At 41.2% G+C, this 20337-nt stretch overlaps 1 protein-coding gene across 6 annotated transcripts; it reads left to right on the forward strand.

Moving 5' to 3' along the window:
• The first annotated feature begins 381 nt into the window (after window positions 1–381).
• Window positions 382–20003, forward strand: LOC148032017 (pentatricopeptide repeat-containing protein At4g13650-like). Of its 6 annotated transcripts, XM_087682634.1 has the most exons (5): window positions 559–3183; window positions 3284–3375; window positions 16704–16771; window positions 16892–19307; window positions 19809–20003. In XM_087682634.1, exon 1 carries the CDS (start codon window positions 984–986, stop codon window positions 2721–2723), a length of 1740 nt encoding a protein of 579 aa, XP_087538760.1. In that variant the 5' UTR covers window positions 559–983; the 3' UTR covers window positions 2724–3183; window positions 3284–3375; window positions 16704–16771; window positions 16892–19307; window positions 19809–20003. The 6 variants fall into 6 exon arrangements, with proteins under 6 accessions (XP_087538764.1, XP_087538765.1, XP_087538760.1 ...); XM_087682638.1 differs by lacking the exons at window positions 559–3183; window positions 19809–20003 and adding an exon at window positions 382–547 and having other exon boundaries at window positions 16892–19612; XM_087682639.1 differs by lacking the exons at window positions 559–3183; window positions 19809–20003 and adding an exon at window positions 382–544 and having other exon boundaries at window positions 16892–19612.
• The last annotated feature ends 334 nt before the right edge of the window (window positions 20004–20337 follow it).

A 20337-nucleotide genomic window follows, 5' to 3' on the forward strand; every position in this document is an offset into this window, starting at 1 on the left:
ATGATATTTAATATGGGGTGCAATTGTAACGAATCATATGTAAATGTTGGACCCAGTATTTAGATTCTAACTGATAATGTAATTGATCCTTCAAATCTAAGTATTATATTCAAGAAAAATTATTTTTTGTATCATATTTATATCCATTTATAAACATCGAATCTTTTATGTAGTAGATACATGATTGGGAGAAGACATGGAGACCATTGTTATGAAGTTAAGTGCTTCAAAGACAATTGAAGACATGGACCTCCCAGAAGCTACTCCGAAGGACCAACGAAAGTTGGGAGTGAAGTGAATTAATGTTGAAGGAGATTGGATTGCATGAGTTGTTTTTAAAAAGAAAAGAAGGTTTAAAAAGGAAAGAGAGGTTTGGGAGTATCACAGGCTTGCCATGTAGGCTCGGGGTCGGGGTAGATGGGTCAGTATAGAGATAGATACGTAGATACAGATATATACATGGTTTGTGTCTGGAGATTCGCGGGGTGAGCAGCTGCTCTCGATGATCGATCCCACCGCTTCTGGGGACAGAGTTCTGTGGAACGTGGTATCATTGATCAAGCCCCCCCTCCCCCCCCCCCCCCCCCGTCGGTTTCAAATGAGAGATGGCAGTTGGGTTCTCACCTTCGCGAGTCGTGACTCGCGAGTACAATTAGCCAGATTCACGATCTAGCCATGGTAAAAGTGGATAAATTTTAATGACCAAGTCGAGGAGAATTCTGTAGTACTCAGCAACGATGCAGATAATTATGGATGGTATGGATACGCGATCTTGTCATGAAGAGAATCTGCAAGGGTTCCTGGGATCACTGTGAGGGAAGCTGAGTACTCTTAACTATAAGAAACGAGTAAGGGCAGTGAATGGTATTTCAATCATTATTGCAAGGACTGTGAATGCTTTTTCAATCAGTATTGCAAGGACAGTGAATGGTATTCTAAAGGACATCAGTTGTGTGGTTTGGCGTTGAGTCCCATCTTATAAGATGCTGTGCCCGAACCAGCCCTTGGCTTTCCGGGTGGATACTGCAACTGTCATGAGACCTTCGGATGCCAACATCCAGTCGTTGTGCAAACAGAGACGACTCAAGGAAGCAGTAGACTTGCTCTACTCCATGGATCAAGCAGTTGTGGCTCTCCATCCCAGCAGTGTTGCTGAGGTCCTATTGCTTTGCACAAGCACGAAAGATTTGATCAAAGGAAAGCAAGTGCATTCTATCATAAAAAAGAGTGGCATTAAGACAAGTAATTCCTTGGATAATAAGCTCCTTAGCATGTATACCAAATGCGGTAGCTTGCAGCAGGCGCGCCGAGTTTTTGATGAGATGATGCTACAAGATGTGGTATCGTGGAATGCCATGATTGCAGGTTATGCAAAATATGGTTATGGCAATGATGCACTGGAGCTGTTCTGGAAAATGCAACAGTGTGGAATAAATCCAAATAAGACCACCTTTGTATGCATCCTCAAGGCTTGTGCCCCTCCGTTAGATATAGAAGAAGGACGTAATCTCTACACACAAATTGTAAACTATGGCTTTGAACAGGATATGGTTGTCAGCAGTGCCATTGTTGCAATGTATAATAAGTTTGGAAAAGTTCATGATTCACGTCTAGTCTTTGAACAAATGACTGCAAAAGATGTGGTTTCTTGGACACTGATGATATCAGGATACGTTGAGTCTGGTCATGGTGAGGAGGCATTGTCCCTATTCGAGGAAATGCTTCAGAAAGGTTTGCAGCCAGATATAGTGGTTTTCTTGAGCATCCTTAGTGCATGTGCTAGTCTGAAAGACTTGGAGCAAGGGAAGAGAATACATAAGCACATAGTCAACAAAGAGCTTGAAAGAGATCCTTTCCTAGGAAGTGCCCTTGTGGACATGTATGCAAAATGTGGAACCTTAGAACTTGCTAGTCAAGTGTTCAAGAAACTTCATTCACAAGATGTTGTTTCTTGGACGGCCTTGATATCAGGGTATGAACAGCAAGGCCTAAGTGAGGAGGCACTGTTACTATTTAATGAGATGAAGCGTGCAGGGATTGAACCTAATGAATTTACATTTGTAAGTCTCATCAATGCATGCAGTTCGCTTTCAGCTCTCTCGTTAGGCTTATCAATCCATTCCGATATAGTTAACTCTGGCTTTGACTCTTGTCCTTTTGTAGTAAGTGCACTTGTTGACATGTATGCAAAATGTGGGAAGGTTGAGCATGCATCAATTGTGTTCATGAAGTTATCTTTTAATGATACAGTAATCTGGAATACAATGATTGATGGGCTTGCTCAACATGGCAGTCCCAAAGCTGCACTTGAACTCTTCAGACAAATGAAGCAGAAAAATGTGCCTATAGATAGTACAACATTTGTAGGAGTACTTTCAGCTTGCAACCATGCAGGGCTGGTGGATGAGGGTTTGTCTTATTTTCATTCTATGTTTCAGTACGGGATCAAACCTTCGGCAGAACATTGTGGTTGTATGGTTGATATTTTTGGTCGCGCGGGCCTGCTAGAGGAAGCCAAGAAGTTGTTGTGTGATATGCCGTTTGCACCTAGCTCTTCAGTTTGGACGGCTTTACTTAATGCATGCATAGCCCAGAGTAACATAGAGGTGGCAAGGTTTGCTGTGAATTCAATGCTCAAGTTGGAACCAAATAGTGAAGGTGCTTACATATTGCTGTCAAACATATATGCAATGATGAAAGGACATAGTAGTTGTGACAGGTGACTGAGTTGAGACAATTAAATTTGTGGAACCAAGGGCATCTACCTATGAGACTAAGGTGCCATTGTAGCAACTCATCTTCAGGCATCCTTGTTGAGGACTGACTTTATTATTGCTAAGAAATGGCAAGTTGAATTGAAATTTAACATGATTGCTCAACTCAGTGGAGAAGTCTCAAAGGGTAAGGTTGCTATACAATTAAATGACTACCATTTGTATCTATATTATCCTGATGTGCAACAGCAGAATTGATATGTGCTGGTTCTGGGTCAGCTCAAGCAGCATTAGTCTCTCCAATGGAGAATGCTTGCCCATTTGTTCAGGGATTTATTTTGGTGGGAGCAGGTATCAAGGTTTACATTCAAGGGTCTTTTGTTTGGGTAAAGAATATTATTAACTTTTGCTTGACCGATGCTGACCTCAAGCCATGCAGATATTGATTAAACTTCAGTCTGTCAAAAAGGTCTCTCTATTTGATGAATCGGTCTATTGAAAAATTAAACGAGTCAAAAATTTCAATCTCAGTATAACGTTCTAAAACATGTGATCAATTTTGCATGCAGTTTATACTATGTTTGGAAGGTGCTGGAAACTGGTTGACTCAGGACAGAGTAAGAGATGAAAGCAAACAAGAAACGATTTTGAATTGGATCAGGTAAGTATATACAGACTTTCGAATTGTAGGTTTGAAAAGTTTCCAAGGACGTACTTTTTTGGTTAGTTGACTAAGGCTTTTGGATTAAGAAATGTAAATGAATGCATAGGAACGAAGAAACTACAAACCTTCATTAAGTACTTAATTACAACAATTAGCAAATAAACATAAATTGAAATGCACAATTTATCACTTTAATCTTGGATATTGAACATTTTGTTAGCGCCAAAATTAGCGCTCCTTGCGGTATTTCTTTATCTTATATTACAAAAGAAAGGAGTACAATTGAGATCCTTTGATCTCCTCTACTAATCCAAGTGCCTCTTGCTATCAAAACTAACCAGCAAGCCTCCAAACCAATTTGCCCTTTGGTTTGCTTGGGGATTGGCCTTCAGCCCACTCCTTGAAAAATAAATTTAGCCCCAAATTTGATATTTGCTGGTTGGCCTTTTGAATCTCCTTGTAATTCCTCAATTTCAGTTGTTGGAATTCAAGTCCTAGGCTCTCAATTTTGAGCATCCATCCTGAGGCGACTATCAAGACCCTAATTTATAACAAATCAAGGTTTACAATAGAGATTGATTGAAATCTCTTCCTCTGATGGCTCAAACTGTTGGAGAATGTTGAGATAACTTGAGAGAAGGCTGGGGGATGAGAGAGAATGTTGTAGAGAGAGAAATTTCAGAGTTTCATCGCAAGAAACATTGAAAATTTGCTGCCACTCTACTCAAACAACCATGAAAGTTGTCACTTATAGCTTAGGATGGCTAGAAAGACAGTCATCCCATCCTATATGTTGTTATTTGTACTAGAAAGATCTTCTGCTATAGTCACTTGCTCTTGGAGGGCACCAAACTGCTGTCACATGCTATAGAATTGATTGATCCTTGATAACTGCAATTTACATTAGCAATCTCTACTTGATCTCTAACAGGCTCAGTGGTTGGAATAGACTTCCACCAGTCTCTAAAAACGTTTTTTCCACTTGTATGGGCAAGTTTTGCTAAGTGGCAACCTTCTAATCCAATTTTTCAGTATAATCTAGCTTACTAAATTTATTTTCAAAATATTAATTTTGAAATTTATTTTTGAAATTATTGTAGTGTTCAAAAAATTAATTTCACAAGCCGATAACTAAATTGGCTAGGTCTATTTGCTTTCTAAGTATCCATGAGCAGTTATTGACCCTTAGATTAATATTTATTAATTAATTAATGCCCAGTCTCTAATATCACCAGTAACATTAGTGGCCAATAAATTAGTCTAGGTCCAAATCTGACACCGGATACCACCTAGTACCTAACTGATATAGTTTATTACAGCTTTTGTCTTTGGCACTCACTATATCCCTAGGGTCCTTGGCGTGTTACCATGAAATAACTACCATGTGCATCATATGTGCTAAACAACTTTGCACATTTGATTAATAATTTGATCAAATGTTATCAGCAAGATTAAAGTATCTTAAAATTTCATGTCCTTATGATAGATCTCCCCCTTGAAATCCTTGCAATGGTCGTGCATTGTGTCAAAGGAAAATCATAATGGACTGGAATTTTCACAAGGCATATATAGTTACAACATTGGCCATTGTTGTCCAACCATGTCATATGTCCCAAACTTGCTGAAAATTTTCAACATCTGAGATTCCCTATATACGAGAGCTGTTCACAATTGGCGGAGTGGAAGTGCTATCTCCCCCTTGAGCATCAAGCAATACTTTGGACCCCTGCTGTGCTAAACTTGATTGAGCTTGAACTGAAGTCCGAACTGAAGTCGGTTTTAATTGAAAGGTATCTTAGTAAAGTTGCAACAACTGAGAATGGTTTGCCAAGTCATCCTATTCCATCCACTTTGCATCTATTGGTAAAACAATGTTGAAGCTTCACCAAGAAGCATATGGAAACTTTACCTCTAACTTTACTTTCCTCGAAACCTCCACTAGGTTGTAGGCCTTTCTTCCCCTTAAGCATTGCGATGCTTTATACTTTCATATTGTTGCAAGTCCAACTTAACTAATATGCAACATTGCATCTAGTTGACTAGCCCCTCATGTGTACCTAACATGGCAGGAGCACCGGATGCATAAGGAAATATTCTTGTTTGCATACTTTGGACCCTTGCAATGTGACTATGCATGGGAATTTGTATACTATCAGCCATACCAAGATACATTTTTCCATGCATTGCATGCATTATTGGCTGCATTTTTTCTCATGGCCAACACTATACGGGACATTTGCATGGCCAACATTAATATCAAAGCAACTCTTGGTGGTGGTAAGACTTAATATGTTGGCTCCATCTAGTGTGTGCTTTGAAGAGAAAACCAACTCTTATTTCTAGTGTTTATTGTGAGACTTTTATCTTGGTGCTTTGTACAAGTTCAAATCTATTCTTCATGGGCTGGAGGTTGAACCAAGGTATGAAGGTCACTTGGATATTGGTAGATTGAGGTGTAGGTAAATGCATCAGTGAAGTATGTGATCTAGGAGGCTATGCAGGCTACATCCCTATTATGGGCCACAAATCAAGCCCAAACATAGGCAGAGGCTATGCAGCCCTATTATGCGCTTCAAATCGGGCCTAAATATGGGTCAAAATCAAGGCCAACTTTTGGCCAAAAACATTGCCAAATTTGGTTCCATAGAAGTTTACCCTCCTTGTATTACAACCAGTTGAGTATCAATTGTCAATTAGTTTTGGATGCACTTTGTGATTGAATAGTATTGAATACACATAATATTGGTTCCCGATGCTTGTCTTGGCAAAGAGTTAGCTAAGGAAATTGGGATTTGATAGCTCTATGCATACTTTAATATATGCATGATTAAATCTTTGATAAAAGTCTTAGAACTGAGGATTGTTTAAAGTTGTAGGTTACCAGAAGTGATTTGGCTGGGCATAGAAGAAGTACATATGTGAGGGAGAAATTGAAATGCATATTGATGACATGTATAGGTTATGAAAACGATGTTGTGTGGGCCCGTTGATAGTAGTTGTGTGAAGATATGCTAGGGTTTGCACTGAGGAAACACAGCATCTACGACCAAGATTAAAACACAAAGACTCAAACAGAGACAAGCAAAACTCAAACTTTAAACATAAAATGCAAAACTTTAAAACTCAAAACTCAAACAGAGAGAGAAGAAACTATGAAGTGAATGAATGTTGTAAATGAATGTAAGAGTGTACAATGAAGGGCAGAGCAATGCAGTATCAGAGAGTGATGTCCATTGGAGACGGATCCCAAGTGTTGTGTCCATCAATGGGAGTGTCCGAGTGTAGGAAACACCAAACGCTAATCACCAAAGTGTTAGGGAAGTGAGGCAATAATAGGAGAGATGTTTGTTGATGTAGAGGGCCTGTTGGACAGCAAAAATGCAGATACTGTAGTAGTTGCTTGCTAGAAGAGATAGTAGTAGTCTGTTGCCTGGCACCAAATGCTGAAAATGTAGGCTAATTAAATGCTATGATGACGCAGTAGATGGAGACCTCCAAAGAGAAGGATACTGGCTGAAAACACACCGCCTAGGGTTGGATAGTGATGGGCTGTAGTCGATGATGGCTGGACGACATATGGTAGGTGGTTGATGGTTGAAATCTGCACGGTAGAGTGAGAAACCTACACAAAAGAATGAGGTTGAGTGATGGGTAGCTTGTCTATTTATAGATGCAGAAGAGTGCCCCAAAAATTAGGGGTTTTGGAGGACCATTGAAACTCCCTGGAATCGTGTACCAAATTTGCGTTTTTCATAATTAAGCGTACTTTGGGACTGTTTAAAAATGCTAATCAGTTGTTGTAAAGTGTATGCTAGCTCAACACCCCCTCTCATGCCCAAAATTGAACCTACAATGAAAAGGCTAGCAATGTTTATCCCAAGGCATTCCATTCCAAAGCAGCCAAGGTATCGGACAAAGGGTGCATGTCAACTGCCCAATGGTCTATCAAGACTACAGAGGCCATGGTTATCTTACCAAGGGAGTTGAAGTAGTTACCCCAGAGAGAAGAAGGCATCGGACAAAGGGTGCTTATCAGCTACCTAGTTGCCTACCAAGCCCTACAAAGGCGGATGTAATCACATTGAACTTTTTTTGTTTGTTTTGTTTTTTTTAAATGGAAAGTTACTTTTAGGAGTGGTAGTTGATTAAGCTATTTAAGTAACAGTGGCCTAGAAGACCGGAGTAGAGATGGTATACCCAACACATCACAAAACAATACAAGCTTACCCAACCACTCGAGGATGTCGATGACGATGGAAAGCTGATGAAGTATCATGTGAAGAAGAATAGTGGTGTAATCTGTTGGTGGAAACAGCTTAGGATTTATCCTGTGGAGCTCTGCATAATGGAATGCATAGTATGCTACATGTTGAAGAATGCTCATGCAGTAGGTGTCATTTGGACAGTGTTCCTCGTAGGGAAATTGTTCACTTGCCCAAGCACCCTAGCACAAAGATGATGAAATCACGCAATACATAGGGAAGGATGTCGATGACGATGGAAAGCTGATGAAGTATCATGCGAAGAAGAATAGTGGTGTAATCTGTTGGTGGAAACAGCTTAGGATTTATCCTGTGGAGCTCTGCATAATGGGATGCATAGTATGCTACATGTTGAGGAATGCTCATGCAGCAAGTGTCATTTGGACAGTGTTCCTCGTAGGGAAATTGTTCACTTGCTCAAGCACCCTAGCACAAAGATGATGAAATCACGCAATGCATAGGGAAAGGTACAATAAGGGGGAAAGGTTGATGTCGAAGATAAGTGTCAAAACTTGTAGAATACCAAAAAGGGTAGGAATCCCCTCTCATCCTAGATGTCGATACTGAAGGAGGAGGAGGAGCTAGAGGATGTCGGTCTTCATGTGGTGCTGAGTGCCATGTGGATGAAAATGATGAAGCATCCCTATTGGAAGAGCAAGGATAGAAGCCATTGCCATGATAGCATCTAGAGAGATGCTACATGATCCGCTGCGGGAGGGGAAGCCTCCATGTTGGTAGAAGAGCAAAACTCCAAGTAGATGGAACCATGAAAGGAACGACGCGCATCTCTTATCTCTAGCTCAGAAAGGATTGGTGCAAGCCTGCATTTTAAATATAAAACCCTGTAAAAAGAGATCAAAATTTGCAAGCATAGATGTGAGTAGTGGGTTGCTCCAAAAAAACAAAACTGAAAATAAAATAAAAGAAAGCAAAGCTAAGTGCAATGCAATGAGCGTGTAAGTATGCAGTGGAAGTCTAAAAACAGAAAGGATAAGTGTGTGGCCACCATCGCAAACGGTGAGGTGTGGAAGTGGGCCTTAGGAATGGATGCGTAAAGTGCAATAGGTGAGTCACTAGAAGGCCAATCAGTCAATCCTTTAGGAGTAGTGAAGAAGATAGTCTGCTAATGCTGTCCGTGTGCCACATATCTAGTAGCCACTAGGGCAAAGAGAGTAGATGGCGTAGCAATGGGAGGCATAGCCCCACTGGACCAGCTAGCCGGAGGTGAGGGAGTCGCAGCAGTTTGCTTTGATTTTCTAGGAGGAAGACCGATCTCTGGCAATGTGTGTAAAATCTATTCTTCTTAGGAATTTGCTACCAAAGGAATTGTGTTTCCTTGTTTCCATTGAAGGAAGTGGTGTCACCCTTGTTTTGGCTTGCCTTTGAATCTTGCGAATTCTTGTTACTGTTGGGTTTTGCGCTCGAAGAAGAGGCAATTAACTCTTGCCGCTTTGAATGGAGGTGTGTGAAAGACTTCTTGTGGACTTGAGCATGCAACCTCGTGTAGCACAAGAATTGACACTTAAACTCATAGAAGGTCGGCAATCTAGGTAGTGAGATAATTTACTGGATAAAATTGAAGTATTTGTCGGGCAATGTGTTAAAGAAGAACGTAACGTTTGACTTTGGGGAGCGAGTAGTAGCAAACTCGATGGGGAAATTTTGATATTCGGTCAACTTGACTTTCAAATCATTCTCTCTCTTAATGGAAAACTTTGGAAGCTCAAAATCAAGATTGATACGTCGAGTGCGATCTCGAGCTGCATAGTGGTCAATGAGATGACTCCAACGCTTAGATGTGAGGGAAAAACGTTGTAATTGAGAGTGGAACTCGAGAAGCAATCCTTGCATTAACTCAACATTGGTTGTGGCATTGCGGGCTTGCCATTGATGTATGTGATTAGGGTGAGATAATCGAGGGTTTGATAGGCTCGGTACCAACGACGAGGTCCCAAAGTCCTTGAGATTTAAGCACTTGTTGCATTAAGTTCAACCAAGTGGTGAAAGTTGATCAATTAAAAGGAGTCTTATCCGTAAAGGCATTCTTGACCATTGCAACAGGAGTGATAGTGCTAGGAGATGAAGGAGGTGTGTAATTGGGATAGGGTGGATAGGGAGGACAAGGAGATGGAGTGGAGTACACTTGGGACGTAATCCCAGAGTGCTCACTATGCATACGATAAGTGTGCATAGCGGATCCAAATGTGGGCAAGGGCAGATTGGGTATGGGTATATGGTAATTGCCTGTGGAGCCCATGGTGGAAGGGTAGGGACACGAGTAGTGGATGGAAATCCTTGTGTAGGAGTAACCCAAGGGATGTATGAGGACAGTCCATAAGCACAAGATGGATCTCCTTGCGCTTGAAAGGTCATGTGGGGGGTTTGGGAGTGTCCGGGGGTAGTGAGGGGAATGCCCGTTACAACCGTCCGAGAGTGAAAGGATGGGGTAAAGTGGGGGTAGGTGGAAGGTAGTGTTAAAGGATGGCATTCCTCCTAACGATGCACCAATAGGTGGAGTGAATGGAGGGTAGGTAGATGGTGGGATGGAGAAAGAGAAAATGTTAGGAGCAGAGATGGAAGATCCAACCCCTAGTGTGGTTTGAGTAGAAGTGGAATGTGATCCAAGATTTTGAAATGAGAATGTGAGTAGATCCTAATGTGGAGAAAATAGTGGTGGGATGGGAGGGAGTTGAGAAGTGTGTTTTATGTTAAAATGAAATAAATGGTAGAGATATACTTAATGAAGGGAATTTGCTTCGAGAGCCTTAACATATTGAAACCATCCAGCGCCTGCACACCAAAAGAAGAAACAAGAGAGGGTTTTGACTCATACAACTCAAAAGGTTTATATGAACCTGACATAAGGCCTAGCGGAGTTAAAGATGATGGATCGCCAGACGTGCCGAATATCATAATCCCTTCAAGATCATGAGAGATGGTCAGTCTCACCAATCAGCCCAAATGAAGTAGTAGCACTCATTGGAGGTGTGTAAACCGAACTATATGTGATGCACAAGTACTCCTCAAACTCTTCATTTGTAAGATGACCAATATGAGATGAAGAAGATGGTAAAGATAAAGGTGTGTCTATCTCCTCCTCGAGAACATAATGCCTTCTCAGAGCCTCCAATGATGGAGAAGCTTGATAGGGCATCATAGGATTCAAAGGTGTGTGAGACATTATGAGTCAGAATTGAGTTGCACGTGAGTCTCGCACAAAGACTAGCCTCCACAATCACTGCAGGATACTCTTTAGAAGAGCACTAGCTTTGATACCATGTGAAGATATGCTCGAGTTTGCATTGAGAAAGCATAGAATGTATGACCAAGATTGAAACACAAAAGACTCATAGAGAAGCAAAACTCAAACCCTAAACGCAAAACACAAAACACAAAAACTCAAAATTCAAACACAAAGAGAAGAAACTCTAAAGTGAATGAATGTTGTAAATGAATGTAAGAGTGTACAAAGTGCCCAAGGATAGAGCAATGCAATATCAGAGAGTGACATCCACCGAAGATGGATCCCAAGTGTTGTGACCACCAGTGGGAGTGTCTAAGTATAGGAAACACCAAATGGTGATCACCGGAGTATCAAGGAACTGAGGCGACAATAGGAGAGATGTTTGTTGATGTAGACTGCTTGCTGGATAGCAAAAAACATAGGTATTACAGTAGTTGCTTGGTGGGAGAGATGGCAACAGCCTGTCGCCTGGCACTAAATACTAAGAACGCAAGCTAATCAGGTGCTATGATGATAAAGCAAATGGAGACCTCCAAATAGCATGGTGATGGCTGAAAATAGGCCACCTAGAATTGGATAGTGATGGGCTGCAATCAATGATGGCTGGATAGCAGATGGTGGTTGTTGATGGTTGAAATCTGCATGATAGAGTGAGAAAGCTGCACAAAAGGATTAGGCTAGTCTATTTATAGATGATGAAGAGTGTCCTAAAAAATGAGAGTTTTGGGGGACCATTGAAACTCTGTCGAACCGCCCACCAAATTTGCGTTTTTTATTAATTAAGCGTGTTTTGAGACTGTTTAAAAATGCTAATCAGCTGTAAATCTTGTGTTAGCTCAACACCCTCTTTCAGGCGCTCAACGCGCCCTTTCAGGTCTAAAATTGAGCTTAAAAGGAAAAGACTAGCAATGTTTAGCCTAAGGCATCTTATCCCAAAGCTGCGAGGGCATCAGACAAAGGGTGCACATCAACTGCCTAGTGGTCTACCAAGACTATAGAGATGATGGTTATCTTACCAAGGGAGTCCAAGTAGTCACCCTAGAGTGGACAAAGCATTAGACAAATGGTGCTTGTCGCCTACCCAATGGCCTACCAAGCCCTACAAAGGCAGATGAAACCATGTTGAACTTCTTTTGTTTTTGTTTTTTTTTGTGGAAAGTTAATTTTAGGAGTACGGTGATCTAGAAAGTTGAAGTAGAGATGGTATACTCAACACATCACAAAACAATACAAGCTTACCCAACCACTTGAGGATATTGATGACGAGGGAAAGGTGATGAAGTATCATGTGAATAAGAATTGTGGTGTAATGGTGGAAATAGCTGAGGATCGATCTAGTGGTGCTCTACACAATGGGATGCATAGTATGCTACATGTTGAAGAATGCTCATGCAATAGGTGCCACTTGGACAGTATCCCTCGTGGGAAAATGGTTCACTTGCCTAAGCGCCCTAGTACAAAGATGATGAAATCATGCAATGCATAGGGAAAGATACAATAAGGGGAAAAGTTTGATGTCAAAGATAAGTGCCGAAACTTGTAGAATACCAAGAAGGGTAGGAATCCCCTCTCAATCTAGATGTTAATGCCGAAGAAGGAGGAGCTCGAGGATGTCGGTCTTCATGTGGTGCCGAGAGCCATGTGGATGAAAATGATGAAGCATTCCTATTGGAAGAGCAAGGATAGAAGCCACTACCATGATAGCATCAAGAGAGATGTTGCATGATCCGCTACAAGAGAAGAAGCCTCCATGCTGATAGAAGAGCAAAACTCCAAGTAGATGGAACCATGAAAGGAACGTCACGCATCTCTTATCTCCAGCTTAGAAAGGATTGGTGCAAGCCTGTATATTAGCCCTACACTGAAATATAAAATCTTGCAAAAGAGATCAAAATCTACAAGCACGGATGTGAGTAGTGAGATGCTTCAAAAAATAGAACTGAAAATAAAATAAAAGAGAGCAAAGCTAAGTGCAACGCAATGAGTATGTAAGTATGCAGTGAAATTTTGAAAAGAGAAAGGCTAAGTGTGTTGCTCCACATTGCATACAACGAGGTGGGGAAGTGCTCTTGGAAGGTGTAGTGGATGCCTTAGGAATGGATGTGTAAAGTGCAATAGGTGAGTTACTAGCAGACCAATCAACTAATCCTTCAAGAGTAGTGAAGGAGATCGAATATTGAGGCTTTTCGCGTACCACATATCCAGTAGCCAATGGGGCAGAGGGAGTAGATGGCGCAGGAGTGGGAGGCGTAGCTCCACTGGACTAGCTAGCTAGAGAGGAGGCAATCGCAGCAGTCTGTTGTGATTTTCTAGGAGGAAGATCTTGGGCCTTGATATGATACTCCTCATCCACATGGCTTGATCTCTGTGCGAAACCTATTCTTCTTAGGAATTTGATGCCAAAGGGGTCATGTTTCTTTGTTTCTGTCAGAGGAAGTGGCGTCGTCGTTGTTTTGGCTTACCTTCGAATCTTGCGAGTTTTTGCCATTGTTGATTTTTGCTCTCGAAGAAGAGGCAACCAACCCTTGCCCTCTGAATGGAGGTGTGTGAAGAACTTCTTGTGGACTTGATCATGCAACCTCACGTAAGGCAAGAACTGACACTCGAACTCATAGAATGTCAGCAATCTAGGTAGTGAGATAATGTGCTGGATAAGATGGAAGTATTTGTTGTGCAACGTGTTCAAGAAGAACGTGACGTTTGACTTTGGGGAGCCAGTAGTAGCAAACTTGACGTGTAATTGCCGATATTCGGTCAACTTGACTTTCAAATCATTCCCTCCCTTAATGGAAAAACTCTGGAAGCTCAAAATCGAGATTGATACATTGAGTGCGATCTCGAGCCGCATTCCCATCAATGAGATGACTCCAACGCTCAGATGCAAGGGAAAAATATTGTAATTGAGAGAGAAACTTTGAAAGCAGCCCCTGCATAAACTCAACATTGGTTATGGCATTGCGGGCTTGCCATTGATGGATGTGATCAGGGTGAGCTAATCGAGGGTCCGATAGACTCGGTACCAATGAGGAGGTCCCAAAGTCCGTGAGATTCAAGCACTTCTTGCATGAAGTTTTGACCAAGTAGTGAAATTTGACTCGTTAAAAGGAGTCTTATCCATAAAGGCATTCTTGGCCACTGCAACAGGAGTGATAGTGCTAAGAGATGGAGAGGGTGTGTAATGGAGGTAGGGTGGATAGGAAGGATAGGGAGATGGAGTGGAGTACAATTGGAAAGTAATCCTAGAATGCCCACCATGCATATGAGAAGTGTGCATAGCAGATCCAAATGTGGGCAAGGGCGGATTGGATATGGGCATGGTAACCGCTTGTGGAGCCCATGGTGGAGGGATAGGGACACGGGGAGCAATGGATGGAAATCCCTGTATAGGAGTGACCCAAGGGATGTGTGACGATAGCCCACAAGCAGAGGATGGATATCCTTGCGCTTGAAAGGTCATGTGGGGGGTTTGTGAATGTCTAGGGGTAGTGAGGGGAATGCCCATCACAACCATCCCAGAGTGAAGGATGGGGAAAAGTGGAGGTTGGTGGAAGGTACAATATTAAAGGATGGCATTTCCCCTAACGATGCACCAAGAGGTGGAGTGAATGGAGGGTAGGTAGATGGTTGGATGGAAAAAGAGAAAGTACTAGAAGCAGAGATGGAAGATCCAACCCTTAGTGTGCTTTAAGCGGAAGTGGAATGTAATCCAAGATTTTGGAACGAGAATGTGAGTAGATCAAAATGTGGAGAAGATAGTGGTAGGATGGGAGAGAGTTGAGAAGTGTGGTTTACATGCTAAAATGAAACAGATGGTAGAGATATACTTGATGAAGGGTATTTGCTTTGAGAGCCTCCTCTATTAAAGTTAATATACTAAAAACCATTCGCCTCCTATGCACCAAAAGGAGACCAAGAGAGGGTTTTGGCTCATACAACTCAAAAGGGTTATACGAACCTGGTATAAGGCCTAGCAGAGTTAAAGAAGATGGATCGCCAGACGTGCCGAATATCATAATCCCTTAAAGATCATGAGAGATGGTCAGTCTCACCAATCAGCCCAAATGAAGTAGTAGCACTTGTTGGAGGTGTGTAAACCGAACTATATGTGATGTGCAAGTACTCCTCAAACTCTTCATTTGTAAGGTGACCAAAATGAGATAAAAAAGATGGTAAAGGTAAAGGTTTGTCTATCTCCTCCTCAAGAACATAATGCCTTCTCAAAGCCTCCAATGATGGAGAAGCTTGATAGGGTATCATAGGATCCAAAGAAGAAGGCGTATGAAACATTGAGTGAGAATTGAGTCGCATATGAGTCTCACACAAAGATTGGCCTCCACAATTACCGTAGGATACTCTTTAGAAGAGCACTGGCTCTGATACCATGTGAAAATATGCTAGGGTTTGAATTGAGGAAACATAGCATGTACGACTAAGATTGAAAGACAAAGAGCCATAGGGAAGCAAAACTCAAACCTTAAACGCAAAAACTCAAAACTCAATCACAGAGAGAAGAAACTATGAAGTGAATGAATGCTATAGATGAATGTAAGAGTGTACAGAATGCCTAAGGGTAGAGCAATGCAGTATCGAACAGTGACGTCCACTGGAGATGGATCCCAAGTGCTGTGACCAGCAATCGACGTGTCGAAAGTGTGGGAAACGCCAAATGCTGATGGCTAGAGTATCAGGGAACTGAGGTGACAATAGGAGAGGTGTTTGTGATGTAGATGGCCTGCTGGACAACAAAAACGTAGGTACTATAGCAGTCACTTGGTGGGAGAGATCGCAACAGCTCGTCGCCTAGCACCAAATGCTGAAAACGTAGGCTAATCAGGTGCTATGATGACGCAGCAAATGGAGACCTCCAAACAATAGGGCGATGGCTAAAAACAGGCCGCCTAGGGTTGGATAGTGGTGGGCTGTAGTTGGTGATGGCTGGACAGCAGATGGTAGGTGGTTGATGGCTGAAATGGGTTGTAGTTGGTGATGGTTGGACAGCAGATGGTAGGTGGCTGATGGCTGAAATTTGCACAATAGAGTGAGAAAACTGCACAAAAGGATGAGGCTGAATTGTGGGCAGCCTGTCTATTTATAGATGTTGCAGGGTGCCTCAAAAAATTAGGGTTTTGGGGGACCATTGAAACTCTCTCAAACTACACACCAAATTCATGTTTTTAATTAATTAAGCATGTTTTGGGGCTGTTTGAAAATGCTAATAAGCTATAAAGCATGTGTTAGCTCAACAAGTTTGTGGTCTGATTATGGTAAGAGAACAATTTTGGACATTATTCTTTCTTGCAGCCTTACTTGCATTGTAGACATCCTATTGCATTCCCATCTTTAGGTGCTAGAGATGCAGAAAAAGAGTCGATCGCTCTGGTGTTATTGATTCTATGTGGATGTTTGCATACACTTTAGGTAAGAATTCAGGCTTCTCTACATATTTGCATTGGCTTCTATTGCCATGTTTTTATTCGTAAGTCTAATCATTGTCTTCAGAATGTAACATGAAGTTTACTAGAATCTTGGTATGGATTGTGGAATGTTCTATTGTCAACATTATTCATGAACAGATATAATGAATATCTATGTATCAGAAGTTTGCTAGTGATGACTTCTCTACCATGTAGCATGACCTTTTTTCCTTCTAACCTCAAGAAAAATTGGCCTATGAGGGTATGTCAACTAGGCTAGGAAAGGCAAGTTGAAACATGAATGTGAAGCCTTCTTGGTAGAAAAAAATTTGTTAGCATTTATTGTACTACCAAATAGATTATAATTTGTTGATAGTCTTTCTAATGTTTTGATGTCAAATGTAGGTACAGGCACCTAAGGAGGAGTATAAGTTGCCCACTCCTCTATGGGGTTTTAAAGAAAATGCTGAGAGGTGGAACTCCTTAGCAGCCATGATTGGCATCATCAGCTTATTCATATTTGACCTGGTAAAGTTATTGCTTATGTGAGCAAGGTTTGGATCTTAATTCTTTTTAGTTTCTTTGGATGACAGATAATCCAGAAGGGAATTTTGCAACTTATTGGGTTTGAGGTGGGAAAAGGCCTCAATATTCCATTGTAGACATGTATCACTTCAAGGTTAATGCCTTTTCAGTAGTGGGAACACCATTTGGAAGAAATTTTCACTTACTGTGCATTTGTTGTACATTGGCTGAGTGATTCAAATCTGGCTGGCCTTTCTAATCAGTATCCTATTCTCTTTTGTAAGTGACAGTATTCTGTCTGGCATTGATATGGTGTATGAAATCTCTCTCTCTGATTGGGTTCCGGAAAGGTTCTAGAGAGAGATTCAGCTTTCCTTAGTCAGACAGTCAAATATGAAGGGACTTTGTTTGACATTTGGCTACCATGGCATTAACATCGGTTTGGAGGAATAGCTATAACTTCCAGCAAGATGGCCTTGGTCACGAGCCTTCTTTATCCTTGTAGAAATAGAACACCAATGTTATTACTGTCACTGACAGATGCAGCTTGAAGGATTGCCTGCAAATGCTGTCACTTATGTTGACTGGTTGAAAGCTTGTGCAACCATAGGGATTGTGGAAACAGGCTGAGAACTACATGCATAAATCATTCAAAAAGGGGTGGAACAAGAGTTCTGTGTCAACACCACGTTGGTGGCTATGCATGCCAAATGCAACTTGCTCACAGAAGCACATCAGCTGTTTGGATTGCAAGTTAGCGATGCTGTCACGTGGACAGCTCTATTTGCAGCATATGTTGAACATGACCATTGTTTTGGAAGGTGTATCTGAAGACAATGTCACATTTGTTCTTTGCTTGAGACCTTGTGGGACCATTGGAGCCTTGGAAGTCCTACAATTATATGCCAAAATCTGATTGGCAGGATTGGAAAATCTGTCAATTGAGCAATTCATTAATTGACATGTATGGCAAATGTGGCACTAAAACTGAACGTTGAAAAACATTTGACGAGCTTCTAGCTTGAGATGTGGTTTCATGTACTACATTGATTGAAGGTCCCTGTCACCTGTGGATTTACTGACTTTGGTTCTTGGTATAAAGGCTTGTGGCACTACAGGGACCCAGGAAGTAAGCAGAGTTCTACATGCTAAAGTATGCAGAAAGGGTTGGAACAAAGACCTTTATGTGGGAAGCACACTTGTGGATATGTACGAGCAATGCAGACTGCTTTTAGAAGCACAATGTGTGTTAACAGGATAGAAAGTCCAGGTGTAGTGCTATGAGGAAGTATCAAGTTGGTTCAACTAGATACAGTTGGAGAATGTACCTCTGGATGCCCTTACGTTAGTTATTTGCTTAAAGGTTATTGCATGCTAGGAGCCTTAGAACTGGGGCAAAAGCTACATGGTGAAATCATAGGTAGAGAATTCAAGAGAGACCTCTATAATTGCAGTACTCTGGTGGGAATTGCTCTTGTGGATATGTATCTTGAATGTGGTGCACTTGCAAAATCACACCGTGTTTGATGGAGTGCCAGATCAAAGTACAAACTCATGGTCATAGCTGATTGCTAAATGTGCTGCACTTATCGAAGTTTTTTGGCCTGTTTCAAATAGATGCCGCTGGAAGGCATGCAAGAAGCCTTAGAACCAGGGAAAAAGCTGCATAGTGAAAAGGATTCGAGAGAGACCTCTGTAATCGCAGTGCTTTGCTGGGAATTGCTCTTATGGATATGTACCTTGAATGTGGTGCACTTGCAAAAGCACACCATGTGTTTGACAGAGTGCCAGATCAAAGTACAATCTTGTGGTCTTAGCCGATTGCTAAATGTGCTGAACATGGACTTACTGAGGAAGTTTTGAGCTCCTTCAAACAGATGCAGTTTTGCCCATGTTTAAACAATGTTTGAAAGCATGTATCACAATAGGAGCTCTTGAAACAGGTCGGCAAATCCATGCTTGCACTGCAAAAACAGAGCTAGGTAAGGAGCATGTTGTGGGAAATGTGCTTATAGACGTATGGAAAACATGGCTATGTGAAAGACAGATGCAAAGTTTTCAATAAACTATTGTTTCAAGATTCAATATCATGAACTGAAAATCATGAGGTTAGTATGGCTAAACTGTGTTATGAGGACATGCAAGAGTGAGGCATTAAGCTAGATTCTGTGAGTTTTACCTGTCTTCTAGCCATATGAGCTCATGCCAGCCTGATCAATGAGGGCCAATAATATTTTAAGAGAACAAAGAGCAGTATGGTATTGACCTAACATTTGACTGTTATGCTTGCATGATTGATCTTTTTCCTATAGCAGGAGACACTTGCTGGCGGGTGGGACAAATGCAAGAAGTTGAAAACTCATACAGAACATGCCTTTCCAGCCAATTGCAGTCTCATGGATGTGTCTTCTACAACATTGTTGTGCACTATGTGGCTTGTGAAGAGGGATGAAGGGATGTTTCAACTAGATGCAGCTAGAGAATGTACATACGGATGCCCTTACCTCAGTTCTTTATGTAAAGGCTTGTTGCATGCTAGGAGCCTTAGAACCAGGCAAAAGGTGCATAGTGAAATCATAGGTAGAGGATTCGAGAGACCTTTGTAATAGCAGTACTTTGGTTTGGTGGTATTTGTTCTTGTGGATATGTATCTTGAATGTGGTGCACTTGCAAAATCACACCACCTGTTTGACAGAGCACCATATCAAAGTACAAACTCATGGTCTCAGTTGATTGCTGACTGTGCTGAACATGGACTTGCAAGGAAAATTTGAGTTTCACGTTTTCTAGTGATTGTTGTTTGTTGTATGTTCCTTTAAAGATATTATTGGTGTGAATCTAAGAGATGGTAAAGTGTTTGTGTATCAATTTGTATCAAGATGGATATCACTTTTGATTCATTGCATATGATGAGGGGATTGAGTGCAAGTTTGGATGCTCTTGGAATACCTCAATACCTCTGAGAGAACCTCATTTTGTATGCAGAGCTTTTGAGATTGCTGGAGGCAAAGGTAATCACTCTCCATTCATGAAAAGCACTCCAACTAGAAGACTCTGTTGCAATTATTTGTCTCAATAGGAAAGTAGAGCTTGAAAAGTTCTTTCAATGAGCTTTTTATGTTGGAAAATTTCCAACAATGATGGAATAACAAATGAAGGAAACAATGTTCTCTCATGTAACATATCAATTAATCAAATGAAATATCTATAATGTTTTATTATGGGGTGGGCTATCATGTGCCCTTAGAACATTTATAATTCTGAATTGGAATGTCCTTGAAAACATGCCAAGAAGATCAATGATGATTGGGAATTAGTCATTTGGAGAAGATCATGTTATTTGTATGCTTTGGGCAGCCTAGTTTTGTTTGTGTAAACAAGATCTATCCCCGTTGGTTTATATAGTGTCTGCCCTTGCCACACATGATGAAATGCATTTGTTTTTAGATGAGGTTTGGGGTTTTTCTTTATATATATATATATATATATGAGTAGCTTCCTTAAAAGGGTTTTC

This window comes from Lygodium microphyllum, chromosome 8, assembly GCF_053477565.2.
Source record: "Lygodium microphyllum isolate KBCC chromosome 8, Lygodium_microphyllum_v1.1.10, whole genome shotgun sequence".
NCBI classification, from domain to species: domain Eukaryota; kingdom Viridiplantae; phylum Streptophyta; class Polypodiopsida; order Schizaeales; family Lygodiaceae; genus Lygodium; species Lygodium microphyllum.